Source organism: Lepisma saccharinum, chromosome 30 (assembly GCF_977018435.1).
Source record: "Lepisma saccharinum chromosome 30, izLepSacc3.1, whole genome shotgun sequence".
Taxonomy (NCBI): domain Eukaryota; kingdom Metazoa; phylum Arthropoda; class Insecta; order Zygentoma; family Lepismatidae; genus Lepisma; species Lepisma saccharinum.
In genome coordinates, this window is record NC_139258.1 from 36,985,687 (window position 1) to 37,003,940 (window position 18,254).

General features: G+C 38.3%; 1 protein-coding gene across 2 annotated transcripts in view; it reads left to right on the top strand.

Moving 5' to 3' along the window:
* Nucleotides 1-6,747: 6,747 nt before the first annotated feature.
* The window catches only part of LOC145981779 (uncharacterized), a 39,852-nt gene continuing 28,345 nt past the window's right edge, over nucleotides 6,748-18,254 (top strand). The window contains exons 1-2 of one of the 2 annotated variants that reach the window (XR_014440987.1): nucleotides 6,748-7,075; nucleotides 16,063-17,027. Coding sequence is in view for 1 of the 2 variants with exons in the window: in XM_083115195.1 (XP_082971321.1) it covers nucleotides 6,828-7,075; nucleotides 16,063-16,948 (1,134 nt within the window). In the remaining variant the exon portion in view is untranslated. Of the gene's footprint in view, nucleotides 7,076-16,062; nucleotides 17,191-18,254 lie in introns of those variants that run through there. The other variant, XM_083115195.1, reaches the window with a different exon arrangement.

An 18,254-nucleotide genomic window follows, 5' to 3' on the forward strand; every position in this document is an offset into this window, starting at 1 on the left:
GTAATTGCGGTCTCATTTCCTAATAGGGCAGAGGAACTGTGTTGGCGAAAAAAAGGTCATACACATATGTTGAAGATAAAATGCTGGAAGATATCTAGGAAAAACCCACTTCCATAACATTATGTAATTATTTTTTCTAGGATGGTGATTGAACAGTAATATACCGAGAAAGATGACACAATACAAGGTTAAAAATTGTGACTTTTTAAACAAAAACAACGCAATAAGATTATTTTTTTACTTGTTGCAGCAAGGCGTCCCAGATGGCGTAGCGGTAATGTTATTGCCCGGTGGAAGTACATAGTTGTTCGGATTACTCTTTATACTGTAGGTCTAGTCCCGATTAGCCTATCCGTGCAAAAAGTGGACTTAAAGCAAAAACTCAAACTTGTTACTGCAAATGTAGTGCGTATAATTCAGCAGAAAATCTCTTTCTTCTTAGAATGTAATACATATCGAGTAAGGATGAAGTTTTGCATTAAACTTGTCTGCTTTACCTTTATGCTCCCAAAGAAACGCTTGTACCTGAGGAAATAAATAAATACACAAACACACAAACACGTTGGGCCTCCTGGATGGCGTAGTTTTAACGTTGTCGCCCTCTCAGTGCCCTTCTGGAAACACACATTTGGTGCCCTTTTTCCCCAACTGCACCCAATCGGCGCCCTGTAGAGGAAAATTGCCACCACCCTCTTGGCATTCCTAGTCCGGCCCTGTATGTAATCAAGGGGTCCCGGGTTCGAGGCACATGGCTCAGTGGTTCGGATCCCACTTTAAGTTGTAGGTCCCGTCCCAATTCTGTGAATAAAGTGGACTTAAAACAACACACAGGTTGGAGCATTTAAGTTGATAATGCGGAATATCTTATAAATGAAGCGTTTTCGAGAGAATTGTTTCAAATATTTTATCCCTCTTACAAAAATAAACAACGTTTGCACCACCCAATTTTCTATTAAACGCGTAGTTTCATAGATATTTGATAATATCTATCTTCTTCTGGAAATCATCTTCTGGAGTCAACTTACCAGAACTGAAAACCGGGAAATAAAATTAAACCTTCGTGTAAACTGGTAGGACCAACACCCACCGACTTTTTCTGTAATTTGACTATGTTTGTTGCGTGTGTGTTTATGTTTTACGTGTATTTTTTTTACTTAGTGTGTATGTATTTTTGTCTTTATTTTTTATGTTTTTGCGTCTTTCTCTTTTATTTTTTCTTGTGTTTTTCTTTTTTTTGGTATCTCAATGCTCTTAGTTTTTTATAGATTTCATTTCTTGGTATCTAAAATATTTAGTTTTTTATATATTTAACATACAGTTAGCTATAAAAATCAATTTATAAAATGTAATGTAGAGATGGTTAAGTGGAAGAAAAGGCTTGTGCCTTAACTTCGCCATCCAAAACAAGAAATAAATAAAATAAATAAATAAAATAAAATAAGTAAATAGTAAAAATATAAATTCATACTATTTCATAAGCACCGAAATTTTTATTCCAAAAACGAAAGAAACGTTATGGACGTTGTAACTAATATACAAATTTCAAATTTTAATAGAAAGTGACATGTCTAAAATAAATTAATAATTACAAAAAAAAAAATAATGATATTGTGGGTATCAATGAGACCGTTACAATAGTAAACGAAAACTGTAGTGAACGGCTGCTGGAAGCAGGGTCCAGGAACTTTAAATGAATTCAATTCCGGTCCAGGAGATAAAATCATAAAGCGGAACCTTTTTCCTCGCACAATTTAAATCCTGGACCGTATTTAAATTCAGTCGGAATAAAGGTTCCTGGACCGAACTAAAATTCATCCAGGAAAAAAGTTCCTCCTCGACCGTATTTAAAAATGATCTGGAAAAAGGTTCCTGGACCAAATTGAAATACTTTAAACATAAAAAGGTTCTTTACGGTCCAGCACCGATTTACGGTTCCTGATTTTCACTCCTGACCGGAGTTGAATTTATTTAAAATTATTGGACCCCTATCAACTCTGCCTCAAACAGCTCTCAATTGTGATTTGTCGTAAGTATCGTCTGCATATGATTATGGAAAATTTCTGTGTGAGAAGTACAATTCAGTTCTGCGTAGGTTTGGGTGGTATCCACTGCTTAAATACTGATTTGTACTCTATCCACCACTGTAGTTTAGCAGAATAGACATTTTCAATGCTAAAGGAAAAAATACTTTGCGGAAATACACTTGGGAAGCAGGAACTTAACGATCTTGAATTATTAGCAGTAAATCACAAATAAATTATTACGCTGGATATAAAAGTACTTACATGTAACTTTGTCAACATGAAGAAAGAAGGCATTTTAAAAATATTACAAGGTTAACATGTGCTGATAAAATCTGTATTAAGAAGAAAATTATGTTTTGTGTGTGTGTGTGCTGTGGATTCCCCTAGATGTATTCACTTTCTGTATCGAAATTTCTTTGCAGTAGAGGAGATTAGGAGAGCGTGTGGGGGCAGTTGCCACCCCCACTTTTCGCCACTCTTGCCGCCGCACTATGATAAACCTTATCTACGAGGGAAAGTAAACTCTCTTTGCCCCCCCCCCCAGTTTTGGCACTTTGTCCCCCCCCCCCTAGTTTTGGAACCCAATCGCCCCACTGTTTCTTTGTCATTATTTTTCCTCTCTGTTGTCACAAGTCCTTTCTTCACTTCAACGAAGCATTTAGGGCCTATTTTATCCGATCGCAAGAAAACACTTCTCCCGTGCTGAAAATATGGTGAACCTGTGAGCTGGGCTTCAACCAATCACGTGCATCACCATGTGTAAGAAGAGAACTGCAACGGAAGTGGGGTTCTGCGAGTTTACAGCTGCGACATTGTTGCCAACTCTATCGAGAATTATCTAAATATGGTGTGTATGCAATGCTATTTCCAGATGAAATTTATGAAAAAAAAAGATGAGTGACTTTCTGGCTACTATAAATCTTCTTCTGTAATTAATTTGTAGTTTTTTTACATTATATTTCCAGATTTTATGTTATCTGCGTAAACATGTCTAATGGGCTACTTAGATGTCTGTAGTCTTTTTAATGCAGCGAAAACAAATATGTGCAGCAGGCCCTCCAAGGGAAACGTGAGGTCCTGTGCAAACTATATCCGAGGTTCTAAAATTTTGAAAAGGGATTTATTGATAGATTTTCTAGGCTTATTTTACATTTTTTCTTAAAAAAGTGAAAATAGGCAACTTCCGTTTCTAGTAAAAATTCTACACTAATATCAACATGGTTTGTAGTATTGCATAATGATTACACACACACGCACACATACATTTATATGTGTGGATATGTGTGTTTTTGTGGGGTGTATACACAGGGGTTACGCCGTAAAATACCGACAAAATTTGATACTTTGCTTGGAATATCTGTAAACAACTTTTCTTGAGAACTTTTTTTATTATTTGGCGCCTCGTTTCTGAGCTACAATTCTAGGGAGAAAAAAGTTTGATCATGCTTATATGCAGGCCAGCGGCGTATACTCTGGGTCATCTAGGTAATCGCAGATGACCCGGCTGTATTTCTTTCTTTTTTTTAAAAAAAAAAAATGTATACATTTCTTCGCAATATTCTTCCAAACCAATTTCGATGCATACATTTCTTTGCTTCCAACGCGCCGCGAATGCTTCCAACCGTTTGCCGCTGAATGTCCGGGAACCTTTCTCCAGCCGGTGGAATGACGTTAGGGAATCTCACCCTGACGTCATTCCACCCGCTTCCTTTACAACCCTTGGCGAGAAGGGAAGAGAAAGAAAAGAGGGGGGAGGAAACTCTGCTTCTCAGGCGCGGCGATTCCGTGGCCAGGGTAAGCTCCTTCTGGTGAGAGTCCACCGGTCTCAACCCGTAGAGTTTGCCTTTCGCTCCGCTGGCGACCATTGACCTCCTACAACCCTCCTCCACAATTCTCTCCCGAAGGCTATGTCGCCGCTAAACATAGAAACTGTGTTTTTTATGGCAGGGACATTTCTCAGGAACGGGTATTTTGGGTTCACAAATTGCCTTCTGTAAGGGAAATAGGGAAAACATACCCGGTAAAGTGCGAAGAACAGGAAAATATGAATAACATAGGCAAACCAATTCTACGCTAATTTTCACTATACATTTACTTCTGTCTTGCTGATCTCTGTTACATAGAAATTTATCAAAAGGAAAAAGCTTAAATATTGAAGATGAAGCAAACTAAATTAAAATTCAAAACTTAAGCAATTAATGCACCTATAAGCTGACTCCCCCCCATTCTTGTATTTGCAAAAATAGTGATTGTTTCTTCTCTCTAATCTTCAAAAGCAGCGAGAGTACTTCCTTCACGGAACTGAATATTTTTTAAAGGAAAAGATATAAATAAATTACATATATTTTAGTTTATTTAAGTTACTATTCCACCTTTTTAGATTAATAGTGATGAAGATGAACGACTAAAACATATAAGGAACAAACACATCAGGCACGTAGCCAGGTGGAGGACTCGGGGAGCTGAAATCCCCTCCCCGAAATCATTCATATATCTAATTTAAAAAGTGTATAGTGGTAATTAATTTTACTTCATTTGCAGATTAAACACCTTGCATAATACGTTGTAATTATCTGAGATTTATCTTCAGAACTTCTACCCCCACTTTTTCAACTTTATGTGGCGGCTGCTAATAAGGGATGAGTACCTTCCTCTCCACCCCCACCCCGAAATAAATTTCTGGCTCAGGCCTGCACTGATTCGAACTTTTAAAACCTGTCATCGCAGGGAATTTGGAGCTCGGAAAGGGATTTTTTTTTATCATTCATAGGGAATTTCATTCTGAGTCCTGGAGTAAGTTGAATTTTGCACTTAAATTAATAATGAGGGTTTCTATTTCACTAGTGCATGTCTTTCATTTTATATTTCACAGTTTTCTTTTATTTTGCTTTATAATACTGTCTTGTTTTATTATTTGAAATTCTGCACGTATATTAAACTGCAATAATGAGAATTAATTGATTGTGGTCGCCACAATAAGACAAACATTCCCACAAAATATTCCTAAATCCCATATGGATCCTGATATAAAATGCACGGAAACTTTTGGAGTTTGATGATCAAGGGTCGGAGATTACCCACTCGTTAGAACCAGCATACGCCACTGATGCAGGCATGTACTACATATTCATTGTTGCCACTGATATTTATTTTATCTGTCAGATAACAAGACGTTTGTGCTCTACAAGAACGATAAGCCAACAGGATGAAAGCCTGTGATCAATATTTTGGCTCAATTCATGCAGCGTTGAAGGGTATTTAAAAGCAATGAATCATTGTGAAAAAATTATCTGGCTTCTTTAAGAAAAAGCATTTTTGTACCCTTTCTAACCTCATTCAAAATTACGTTCCAAAGTCATATTGTCGTGTGAGAACCAGAGGGACGTAACTCCAATTTATCAAATTTACATAAGAGATGAAACAATATATATCAGACCCTACACCTGACTCTTAAAAAGAATCATTTAATTGCAGATACGTGACTCTACCTTACTGCTAACAATTAGAAGTGGAGATATGTCGATCTGACTTCAAACAGAGCTGTCAGAGTTTATCTGAACAAAACTGAAAACCGTATTTTTGGATTTACGTTCCTCTGATACTCCTACGATGATATATCGTAAAAGCGAGAACCTCGTATGCAGAGATAGATTTCTTTCATACTAAGAAAATATTTCTGACCTAGCAACATTTCAAATAATACTAATACTAATAATAATAAGTATAATAGCAAATGCTAACCACACATAGTGGTTCGGATCCGACTTTAAACTGTAAGTCGAGTCCCAATTAGCCTTAATGTGCATAAAACGCCAAATCAGTCAATCAATTAAATCAAGCTAACCAGTCGCATCCACTATTAGGATCAACATTATTTTTTCATATGTAATGAAAAATTCGATTTATTTGATTTTCTATTTCGAAATAATCGAAAGGAAATTTTCGAAAAACCTGGAAATTCATATTCTTATTGTAAACATTTTCTCTCTGAGCTACGAAGTATGAATAACGGTGTAGAAAATGTAATGCATTTCAATTCAAATACAAGCAACCAATTTGTTTAAGGAAAATGTATTTATTAAAATGGTTATACAATTAAACCAACTAGGTGTAAGACATTCTTCACATCTTTTTTAATTGTAATATAATTAAGACTTGTTTCCATATTAAAAACACTAAGTTGCTGACCAAGCCAGTTTATTAAGATAAAAACACTTAACAGGCAACGTTTCAACCCTGTATCAGGGTCTTCCTCAGACGAAGAAGGGTTGAAACGTTACCTGTTAAGTGTTTTTATCTTAATAAACTGGCTTGGTCAGCAACTTAGTATCTTTTTTAAGGAAACTTGTATCACTAACAGTTTTTGAACTTTAAAATGTTTTTAAAAGTTCCTTCAAAATGTAGACATACACTTGAGTTTTATCTTTAAGTTAGAGTAGCAATTTTCAAACTGAATTGCGCTGGTGCCACATATGGGAAAAGCAAAGCGAGGGCGGGACAAAAGTCGCTGGTTCCCGCGCACTGTGTGGCAACGTCAACCAACGTCAACCTGCTTGCCTGTAGTCCGATTCGAACGCCATATCAATCTCTCTCCCGGGCATTTTTGAGTCCCATTCGATACAGAGCTGGTGATCGTGTGAATCGAAAGTTCGTTACAGGCCCCAGAAATGGAGTCCCATATCTACACGTCGGACTGCTCCTAAACCTCCGAACACACGGGGTTGTGCTCCGACGTGGCAACAGCGCGAACCTCTGCCAGCCACCTAATTTCATGGCCGTGTGTTTAGATTGTTCTAGTTTTACATGTTAGCGGAATTCATGTGCAGATGTAGCGACTTGTCGATTCAAGTGGTTGGCAACACTGAGCTTCACAGACCAGCATATCTCACGTCATTTGGATTTGACTCTGATAGCGTTAGCAGCAGGAAGTATACGTACGTTTACTTGTGGTTCAACCTTTGGAACAGCGGGTATATACTCGTATCGTCTACAAAAGTGAATACGCTTAACACAGGACTTTGTAGAGATCAGCGTGATTATATTATTCTCAGGTTAGTTACAATTTCGGTAAATTTCTCGTATCGGACAAACAGCTAAAATTTCCTCATTTTTGTAATTTCGGTATTCGTACTTACGTATTCTGCATTGACGAACATTGCTGAAGGTTACATTTCGCTTATTTCACCGAAAATAGCTATATTTGCGACATATCGAGTAATTTTTCTTGCTTGCTTCTTCTTGCTTCTTCCCTTCCGTAACACGGGAAATGGCCGTCACAGTTTCACCACCGTAATCCATATGCAATGTTTCCACCCCACCTAGCGTAGAAAGTGCAAGATCGGCACAATTGCTCATTATTTACCGGTGAGGAGGAATGTCGGAAACGTGTTCGGGAATGTAGTTTTGATCCATTTTAATGCGAATGCATGTTGTTTTCTACTAAAATCTATTTCCGACGAGCTATTGCTGCTGCCGTCATTTGCTTTCTGCAGGAGAGCACAATACACTGTATTGCTGCTGCTAGAAGCCGATGTTGTCCGAATGTCGGAAACGTGTTCGGGAATGAAGTTTTGATCCATTTTAATGCGAATGCATGTTGTTTTCTACTAAAATCTATTTCCGACGAGCTATTGCTGCTGCCGCCATTTGCTTTCTGCAGGAGAGCACAATACACTGTATTGCTGCTGCTAGAAGCCGATGTTGTCCGAATGTCGGAAACGTGTTCGGGAATGAAGTTTTGATCCATTTTAATGCGAATGCAGGTTGTTTTCTACGAAAATCTATTTCCGAGGAGCTATTGCAGCTGCCGCCATTTGCTATCTGCACGGGAGCACAATACACGCTATTGCTACTGCTAGAAGCCAATCTTGTCCGTATATGCTAAATTGAACGAAAGAAGTGCTAATGGAACCTAACCTAACAGGCCTAACCTAACCTAGTAGGCATACCTCGTCCCCGTGATGGTCCGTGGGGCTATCGTGAATTTTTGGGCTAACGTCAATGGTTTTTGGTGCTACCCGTGGATGGTTTGTGGGAAATAAGGATCAACAGTAAGTACTCGTTAATGTAAGAAATATACATTATTTTGTATATGCTACATTGAACGAAAGAAGTGCTAATGGAACCTAACCTAACAGGCCTAACCTAACCTAGTAGGCATACCTCGTTCCCGTGATGGTCCGTGGGGATATCGTGAACTTTTGGCCCAAAAATTCACGATAGCCCCACGGACCATCGCGGGGACAAGGTATGCCTACTAGGTTAGGTTAGGCCTGTTAGGTTAGGTTCCATTAGCACTCCATAATAGCGCGTATAAAGGAAAAAAAGTAATCCATGTAAAGGAAAAAAGTAATCCATGTTACCGTAACGTATATTCTATTTTGGGATGGTTTGTGGGAAATAAGGATCAACAGTAAGTACTCGTTAATGTAAGAAATATACATTATTTTGTATATGCTAAATTGAACGAAAGAAGTGCTAATGAAATCTTCAACCCCTTTCAATTGTACCACGCATCCTGCGCACGTCATTTTCAACACGTTGATCACGTTCAAATTTAAACGTGTGACCGGTTACATAAACGCATGTTTGGAAACACTGGCCCGGATTACGTCATCACGCACAGGCTACATCCACCTGGAAGTAAATGGATGCAAGAGCTGTCGTGCAACGATGCAAGAGCTGTCGTGCAACGGTCACACATTTATATCGAAAAAAGATGATTAACCGGCAAAATTCAATGAACGATGCGTGAAAACACTTCCCCGAACTTCCACAAGTATAAAGAAACTGCATTGGGTAAGTACTTTCTCCTGTAAATTTGATGAAATCCGTTTGTCCCTTACGAGCTCTGCATAACAGGTGCTCTTCTATAGTGCACAACGAAGTACGTATGTTCTAGCGACAATTCACTAGATTAAGAAGAAAACACGAGCGAGGACCTAAAGTTCTTGTGCATTTCAAAAGCAGTAATAAGTTACTCAATAAGCTCAATAAATACGACTAGCGTGTGTAGTAAACAGGACATGAAAAATTTCATTTTTTAAAAAAAGCGTTCTTGCATTCTCCAACTTCAACGTTTGTGACATCCGTTCCGCTGAAATGTAGCTACTCAGCTCTGCTGTGTGATCGTTTGAATTGCTTTTGTAATTCTGGCTTTGAATTCACGCAAAGAATTTGGTTTTCGTCAATAGGTATGTCACCAAAATACGATAGGAAAACTCTAGTGAACAGTATGAAATGTTCATTTGCTTCCCAAGACTATTTCAGCGAATATTGGGACTTCTGGTTATATGTAGCAAACTTACGCCTTGAATCTCTGTACCCCGAAAGTCGATGTTCCACGATTAATGGCGCTAATGTGTGTCTCCCCATCCATTTCCGAGATTTGTTCATGTGATTCCAACACGTTGCTTTTGCGTAATTTAACTGTAGCCTACCTGGGCACCCTTGGTTTTCTGTACTCCATGGAGAAAGTGAAATATTTTGCATGGTTTATGAATATCTTGTTGTTCATGAACGTTTTCAGTTGATTTAACTCTCTGAAATGTTATTGTGAAGTAAAGTACGCCTGTTACCTTAACGTGTTGTTTTACTGTGAAGCAAAACAGCTCGAAGGCTTCGCGCAAGTGAATAAATATAGCACTCGAAACGACTTTCCACAACAGCAGCTATAATTTTACGTAGTTAGGTTAGGATTGGTTCTGTAGTTATTTTCGACGTGTTCTTTCGCCATTTTAGTGTGCATATAAACAGTTTTTACTAACAACAAACTGCGAAAATACTCTGAAATTACAGGTTTTAACTTACATGGGCCATTCTTTGGCATCAAATATCTCCGTTATTTGTGCTTTCCTAAAGCTGGAACCACTTTTATATTACGTACAACATTGAAATCTGTCGATTAAAAAAAATCGACGTAATTCTCGAGGGGGTACAGTGGGTAAACGGCCCCGAACTTATTTCATATTAATTTGTAAAATAATTTGCGATTGGTTGCTTGATTACTTCAGTGAACTTTAACTGCACGAGTGAATCAGTGACAAAAACCACTATATATGATCACTTTCATCATATCATCTCATTCTTATTCTTCGCGATTAGCCAAAAGTGGCAGAAAAGTGAAGTAAAGTAAACCAATCGATAGACTTAATATCGTAACTAGAGGATAAGCACGGTGTTAATCTAGGAATTTCTCACGTTAGGTGTTAGCCATAAGAATATCCTATGCTGTTTTATAAGTTTTCTCCTGTAATATGAAGCACATTTCTCTTAATTTTATTCATTTTCTGCTAAAACAGAGTTCAACGTTAACGTATGAGGAGCGATCAAATAGCTCGAGAAAATAATCATTTTGAGGAAGTCTGAAACAGAGATTCATTGATTGATTTGGTTTTACTTCGCTTTTCTGCCCCTTCTGGCTATTTGCGAAGATGGAAATGAGTGATGATATGATGAAATTGATGAAGGTACACTCACATATAATGCTCTGAGGCAAGTTTTCACAGTTCAGCATTTATTTTTATGGGAGAAACCGATACGATACGACATTTTCCCGTGTAGTCATATCAGCGATATATCGTCTCCACGATATACTCTATGTGATCAGAAGTATCCGGACACCCACCTGAAAATAAAGTACAAGTTTGGGCATTCCTCCATCGGGAACACTGGCAGTCAATGCAGTGTTGGCCCACCCTTTTTCTTGATGAGTATTCACTCTCACAGGCATACTTTCAAATAGGTGCTGGAAGGTTTCCTGAGGAATGGCAGCCCATTCCTCGCAGAGCGCCAAAATGAGAAGAGGTATTGATGTGGATCGGTGTGGTCTAGCACGAAGTCGGCATTCCAAAACATCCGAGAGATGTTCTATGGGATTCAAATCAGGACTCGGCACAGGCCAGTCTATTAGTGGGACGTTGTTGTCGTCAGACCACTTGTTGTTGTCGTCAGCTGTTAAAATGTCAACATAAGCTTGTGCCGTGACATTGCCATGTAAAGCAACAAGGGGGCCAAGCCCCCTCCAGGAGAAACATGACCACACTGTAACCCCGCCACCTCCGAATTTCACTCTCTGCACTATACAGGCTGGTAGATGTCGTTCACTAGGCATTCGCCACACCCACACCCTACCATCGGATCGCCACATTGTGTACTGTGATTCATCACTCCACACAACGGTTGTCCACTGTTCTATGGTCCAGTTTCGATGCTCCTTGCACCACACGAGGCGGCGTTTGGCATTTGTCTGTGTGATGTTGGACTTATGAGCAGTTGCTCGGCCATGGAAACCAAGTTGCCGCACCTTGCGCCAAACAGTAATGGTGCTTGGAGTAGATCCTGATGCAGTTCGGAATTTCTGTGTGATGGTGGCGATGGATGATTGACAATAATGCTGTACGACCCTCTTCAACACTCGATTGTCTCTGGAGGTCAACATGGGAGGTTGGCCTGCACTCTTTTGGGTTGTACACATCCCTTCACTATAACATCGGAAACAGTGGACCGAGGGATGTTTAGGAGGGTGGAAATCTCACACACAGACTTCCTACGTAAGTGGCACCCAACCATCTGACCACGTTGAAAGTCTGTGAATTCCTCAGACCATCCCATACTGCTGTCTCACACTGTCTGCAGACTACTGAGTTCGCTGCCTATGTGTTCCACGTGGTAGATGGCAGTACTGTGTCGCCCTCTATGATAAACACACATTTCGCGGTGTGTCCGGATACTTTTGATCACATAGAGTATATCGCTAAAATATCGTGATGATATATCGTCACCATCATACATATCGCCAAATATCGTGATAAGGACGTATTTAGGGAGGGATCCAGGGGGTCCGGACCCCCGAAAGACTTACTAATTAGTAAGTACTAAAGTTTAATGATGCAAATAATGAAATAATAAAATAACTAAAATTTAACAATGAAAATAATGAAGGGAGCGATTTTACAATACCAGGAATTTCTCCATTTTGTTTGAAATTCGGCATACTCACTAATTTTGGCCCCCTAATCACGAATCTGCAGTTAAAATTTGGCGCTCACACGTAGAAATAGCAAAATAATCTAAATTAAGTTCTTATTTCTACACCCTCGATTTCCAAATTTCCCACAGATTCCGGGCTCCGCTCCTGGGGTAATTGACCTACCGCCCCCAACCGCTAATGCGGCCCCGCCTCCACTCCACTCCGGCTCCCTGGCTTTATCTATAGAGTCCCTGTTAAAGGCATGTTAGAAATTGGCCGGATTCACCTGCCCCCAAATAAGCGCCAAATTTATACGTGAGCGCCAAATTTTAAGTGCAGATTCGTGATTACGAGGCCCAAATTAGTAAGTATCCCAAATTTCAAACATATTGGATGAATTCCCTGTATTGTTAAATTATACCAAAAAGGATACTATAATTATTATTATTTTGAGACACTTCGTTCGGACCCCCCCCCCCCCCAAATGTATTTCTAGATACGTGCCAACGTGACGATATATCGTCTAGTTGATATAGCCTCTACGATATTTTTTCAATATCGCAATACGCGTATGTCGTCTGGACGATATATCGCCCAACAGTATTGATTAGTTATATTTGAGTTTGGAATTCTTGTACAATTAACATTTGTAGATTGTATATCCCGTCACATTTGTAACTTGTGTTTGTCAATGTAGTTCCAGTCTTAAGTATGTGAACTCAGCACCTTAAATTGAATATTATCTGTACAATTCCATTGTGACCGGTGAGACATTCAGACAAATTTACATTCATTTTAAAATGATTTTCTTAGCACCTTCAAATATGTAATTCTAACAATTCATATAATTTCATCTTCCTTGATGAAAGCTATTTAATTTCAGAATATTCCTTCCTCAATTTTCAGCTACAGAAAATACCTTTTTTGTAATTGTGACTGTGCAACACTTCTGAGACCCCACTTTAGAACCTTCCTCAGACTTTCAGAAAACTCTGTGAAATATATGGGTTTACTGAAATAATTTCCCATTTCATTTTCACAAAGCAAACTTTACTCAATATTCAGATAGTTTCTAAAAATATTACTACATACTTTCTTAATAAACATATTTTTCCTGTGACTGGTGTGACAGCATGCACATTATTTACTTTGAAGATTCATGGAACAAGGCAAGGGCTATCAAAATTATCATAAATAGATTCTTGAAACTAAGGTTTGTTTCAGAAATTAAGTAGGATACTTTATAGCTTAAGATATAGAAACATCAAATGAGATGATTAGAACAAAATTACAATAAATTTAGTTTTCTTATGGTATAATATTCTATCGTAATTAAATTGAATTAACTGGAAACACCACACATAAAATCCCACTTAAAATAAAGAGTAATAGGTTTGAAACAATGATGTTCATAAACCATAAAACTAATGTTTGCATTAATAATTCCAAATACTACATAGTTTTCACTTTAATTTCAATAAAAATAAATTAACCTTGTTTAACCACTTTCACATGGAATGGCTCATATACCGTTTAATTAAATTAAATTGCAATGTTTATACATTGGAACCACAGACCCCTTATATTGTTAATATATTTGTATGTGTCTCTAGGCAGATTATGTACACTAAAAGCCGATGTAATCTGTGCGTAGAGTACTCATATGCAAAGCGCTCAGACGTATACTTGCTAACCTCCTTGGTGGAATAGTTAGCACATAGCGCTACAACGCCAAAGGTCCCGGTTTTGAACCCTGGAATGGGAGTTAATTGTAAGTGTCCCTTCATGAATTTCTACATCATTTCAATCTTCGTGATTAGACAAAAGTGTCAGAAAAGACAAGTAAAATAAACCAATTCAATCAATCAGACGTACACTTATAACTAGTGCGTTCATTTCGATCTTCAGCCGAGAGAAGCGTGGCGGGCGGCGCTGACGGAGATGCCGACATTTGCGGCGTGTAATGCCCGCTTATTTTTATGGACATATGCAGACATTTATATAAATATTGCAAAACGAGCACTAACCTGTGTTAATAGAGTTGTTCAAAGTGATGTCCACCTACATTCACACGTTCCAGGCATCGTTTGATGAAATTTTGATACACACGCAAAAGTTCTTCTTCCGTAATTCTTCCAAGTTCTGTCCTTAATTGTCTTTTAGTTCGTCGATGCTATGAGGGTTATTTCGGTAGACTCTATTTTTCAAGGTTCCCCACAAATAATAGTCACATACGGTAAGATCTGGCGAACGTGAAGGCCATAAACCTCTAGAAATTATTCTGTCATCAAACACCTCCCTTATAGCGTCCAAAGAATCAGCGGCGGTATGGGCCGTGGCCGAATCTTGTTGAAAATACCCATATTGGCTCTCATTATCTGATAACAACTGAAAAAACTGCGCGAGTATTTGTGTGCGGTACCTCTCTGAATTTATTGTGTCTTCAAAAAATATAGGCCCTATTATTCTTTTTGCACTTACAGCACACCACACACCAATTTTTGCATCATGTAACGGAACTTCGTGTATTATTCGGGGATTTTCAGTGCTCCAGTATCTATTGTTCTGTGAACACACATGACCACGCAAGTGAAACCATGCCTCATCCGCAAAAATTATTAACTGTGGATCAACAATACCTTCTACAATATTCTACAAAACCCAATTACAGAAATTTACTCTACTTACGTTGTCAGGGGGCCGTAATTCTTGCACTATAGAAACTATGTACGGTTTTAATTTTAGTAGCTTAGTGGCTGTATGTGCTGATGATTTTGACACGCCCATCTCCTGTGAAACACGGCGTAGAGGTTTGTTTGGAGAACGTTCTAACGCTGCACCAATTTCATCGAGTTTTTCTTCGGTTAAAATCCTTCGTTTTTGCGTAGGTGTTTTAAAATTTAACGATCCAGTTTCTCGTAATTTAAGGACAAGATGTGTAACCGTATCTCTATGTGGAGGCGAAACGCCTGGAACTTTCTGTACAAATTGCCTACACACGTCTCGACACGAGTCTGTTTTCACGTAAGTGTCATACATAAAAAATCTTTGTTCTAACTTGAACCTTGCGGCTGGTATTCCAATCGTCTCACTGACACAACACACATACACACTGTAATAACACAAACAAGTAACGGCAAGTAACCAAGAATAACACTCTTGCGTACGGTACGAAATTAACACGCTCTTGGTTTATATATGCTCACCACAGCTGTCTTCATCTAGTCGCGAAGGAACAAAAAACTCGAGCTCTGAGATTTCGGATTGCAAGGAAGCTCACGAAAACCATCGACTTTTAACGGTTTCGTCTGCAGCGTAATCTTGATAGTGTTGCACATTCGAAACCTCCAAACGATCCCCATCGACACAAAACTCTTTCAAGGATATAAAATTAAGCAGAACGTTACTGGTCAAAACTATGATTAAAATGTTTTATTATCTGTGACTCTTAACATAGTTTCTAAAGCGTATTTATTTGTGCATATAAGAGCAGAACTTGGATGAATTACAGAAGAACTTTTTGCGTGTTATAACACAGGTCAGTGCTAGTTTTGCAATATTTATATAAATGTCTGCATACATCCATAAAAATAAGCGGGCATTACAGGCCGCAAATGTCGGCATCTCCGTCAGCACCGCCCGCCACGCTTCTCCCGATCTCTCGGCTGAAGATCGAAATGAACACACGTAGTAATAGCCCCGTCTAGTTCGCTTCACTTTTTTATACTAGGTGTAGGGTAGGTGTACCCCGGTGTCAGGCTGGTGCAAGAAAATTACGTTCAACCAAATAGACGACGTTCATTTGATTAGTTAGCATGGACCATGTGATCATACACCATAAATTACACCGTTCTAGCACGTAGTGCAAACTGTGCAAACACCAAATACACTACTTGACATAAAATCAACGAGGTAGACGAGGCGGTGTTGCACCGTGTAACCAACAATAGACGCGCGAGTGCAGAGAGAGTCAGAAAGTGCAGCGAACTAGACGGGGCTTATGTTAATCAACTTGCAAATGTGGAGTTTATCCTAAAGTAGATATTTGAATCAATTGTATACTTCCAGGTACCAAATGGCCGAGAAAACGAACAAGACATATTCTTTGGATGAGGAGCAGTTAATTCATTTGTTGTCATCGTTAAGAGCTTCTGACATTGCCGCCAGGGAAAAATTGATGCCATGTTCTGTGAATGAGAGACAGTTGCGTGTTATGTGGTCAGCAGTAAGATGCTTGGAGTGTGACGAAACATTACTGAATGAAATATACGAATGTCCAAAAAGTCACTTATTTTGTAAGAAATGTTTTAGGAAATTACGTCTATGCTCGAAATGCGATGAGTATCTACCATGTATTGCAGAGGCTAAACGATGCACTTCAGTAGAAAATGTTGTTGGTAAAATGCCCCTTCAGTGCCCTAATGTAAATTTTGGATGTACGGTGGTGATGACAAAGAGCGCCCTCTTAGATCATGTGAAGGACTGTGATTACACCCGTTACAAGTGCCCTTATGATTACATGTGCGAGGACAATGCTTGTTTCGATAAAGCGAATATGGAGAAGCATGTTCTGGAAATGCATTCGAAACATGTGAAGTCTGGAAGTTTGGAATCTAATGGGCAAGTGTGGAAAATTTCGGTGGAGGATTGGGGTATCAACCCGGTCTGTTTTTACATTCGAGATTGGGGAATGTTTTTCTTGTATTTCAATCCTTTTTCCGAATTTACTCATCACACCATGCACTATCTTGGAACAGAAAATGCAGCAAGAAAATACAATTATACATACACGACGCCCACAGTATGCAATGGACGTAACACTTACAATTCACACAAAGGTAATTTGATGCATTTTCTGTCAATGAAATATACATCTGATGCACTTAAGATTTCTGCTGGACGTAAACTTCAAACTCTAAATGTTACCAACTTACAAATAGAAGTTCAGAAATAAGAACAATAAAATAGCACTTTTGTGAATCTATCATGTGCAATAAAGCACATCTCCTAATGTATGTGTATTTAGTACATATATAAAATTATATTTCTATATAGCAATCAAAATATATCCAATTATGTTTCTGTATTAAACGAGAGAAAATGCTTATATTTTTGTCTTTAAATGTATAATATTCTGAACATTGATTAAAATACACTCGTATTTGTATCTATTACAATATAAATATTGAATAAATAGATTGTAAGCAACCTATCCAATCTGTTTCAGATGAAATGAAAACTCATTTCTGTAATTAGTCCATTTACTCTATAGGAATTTTGAAGACCATAGGTTCTCCACGGATTCGTGTTCTCGACACCAGAAGCTACAGAAAGCTGGATAGACAAATTTATTTTCGTGTAACAGTTCAGCCACAATTTTTTTTTAAAATGGCGGATTTGCACCTTCAAATAGGTGAGTTTCACTGACGTCATTGAAATACATATGAAATGGAGCCGCCATGATTGCGAGCCTGCCAGGTAAACAAACACGACCTAACATTGGAGCGAGTGAGATTTGAACGCAATGATTCATTTTGCAACGATCATTTGTTCAAATAGAAGCTCCTGCTTGGCTTAATTCCCTTAAAATTAATATAAACATTTTACAAATACAAAAGATTATCAAACCTGGATGAATTAACTCAAAAATAGTTGACAAGAGTGTCCCCGCCATGACACGCGAGAATACATCGTGCCGATATTAATGAAAAAATATCAAGTGTACATGAACATTTTGTGAAAGTGGGTCATATTAACTTGTTCAAAAAATGTTAGCGACATTTATCTTTTTATATTGTAGCTCGTCACCCTAATTTCTTACGGGCAAGGAATGGAAACCGTGTTTTATGACTAACCTAATGTAAATTACTGTGTTTCAGGAACAGTAAAATAATTGTAATCATAAAACAAATAATGCAAGCTTAGGATGCGAAATATGTGACTGACATTTTAACATTTGGATAACTATTTATAGTTATATTCTTTTTCATTACTTTAGCGTCGAGTTCATACGGATCAACACCACAACACAACTTATGTTCTCGTCGATTGTGCTAAGAGTTTTTACACATGAAGAAATAGTACCTACATAGGTACACCATTTCGTGACTGCAAAACATTATTTTCGATTGCACACTATGTTCCTGATATCTCGCACACAACTAAAACAACTGTGTAATTTGTAATAAAGAAAATCTCTATAAACGTATACAGTACATGCACACCTTGGCCACTTAGAAAATATATGCCCGCACTCGCTT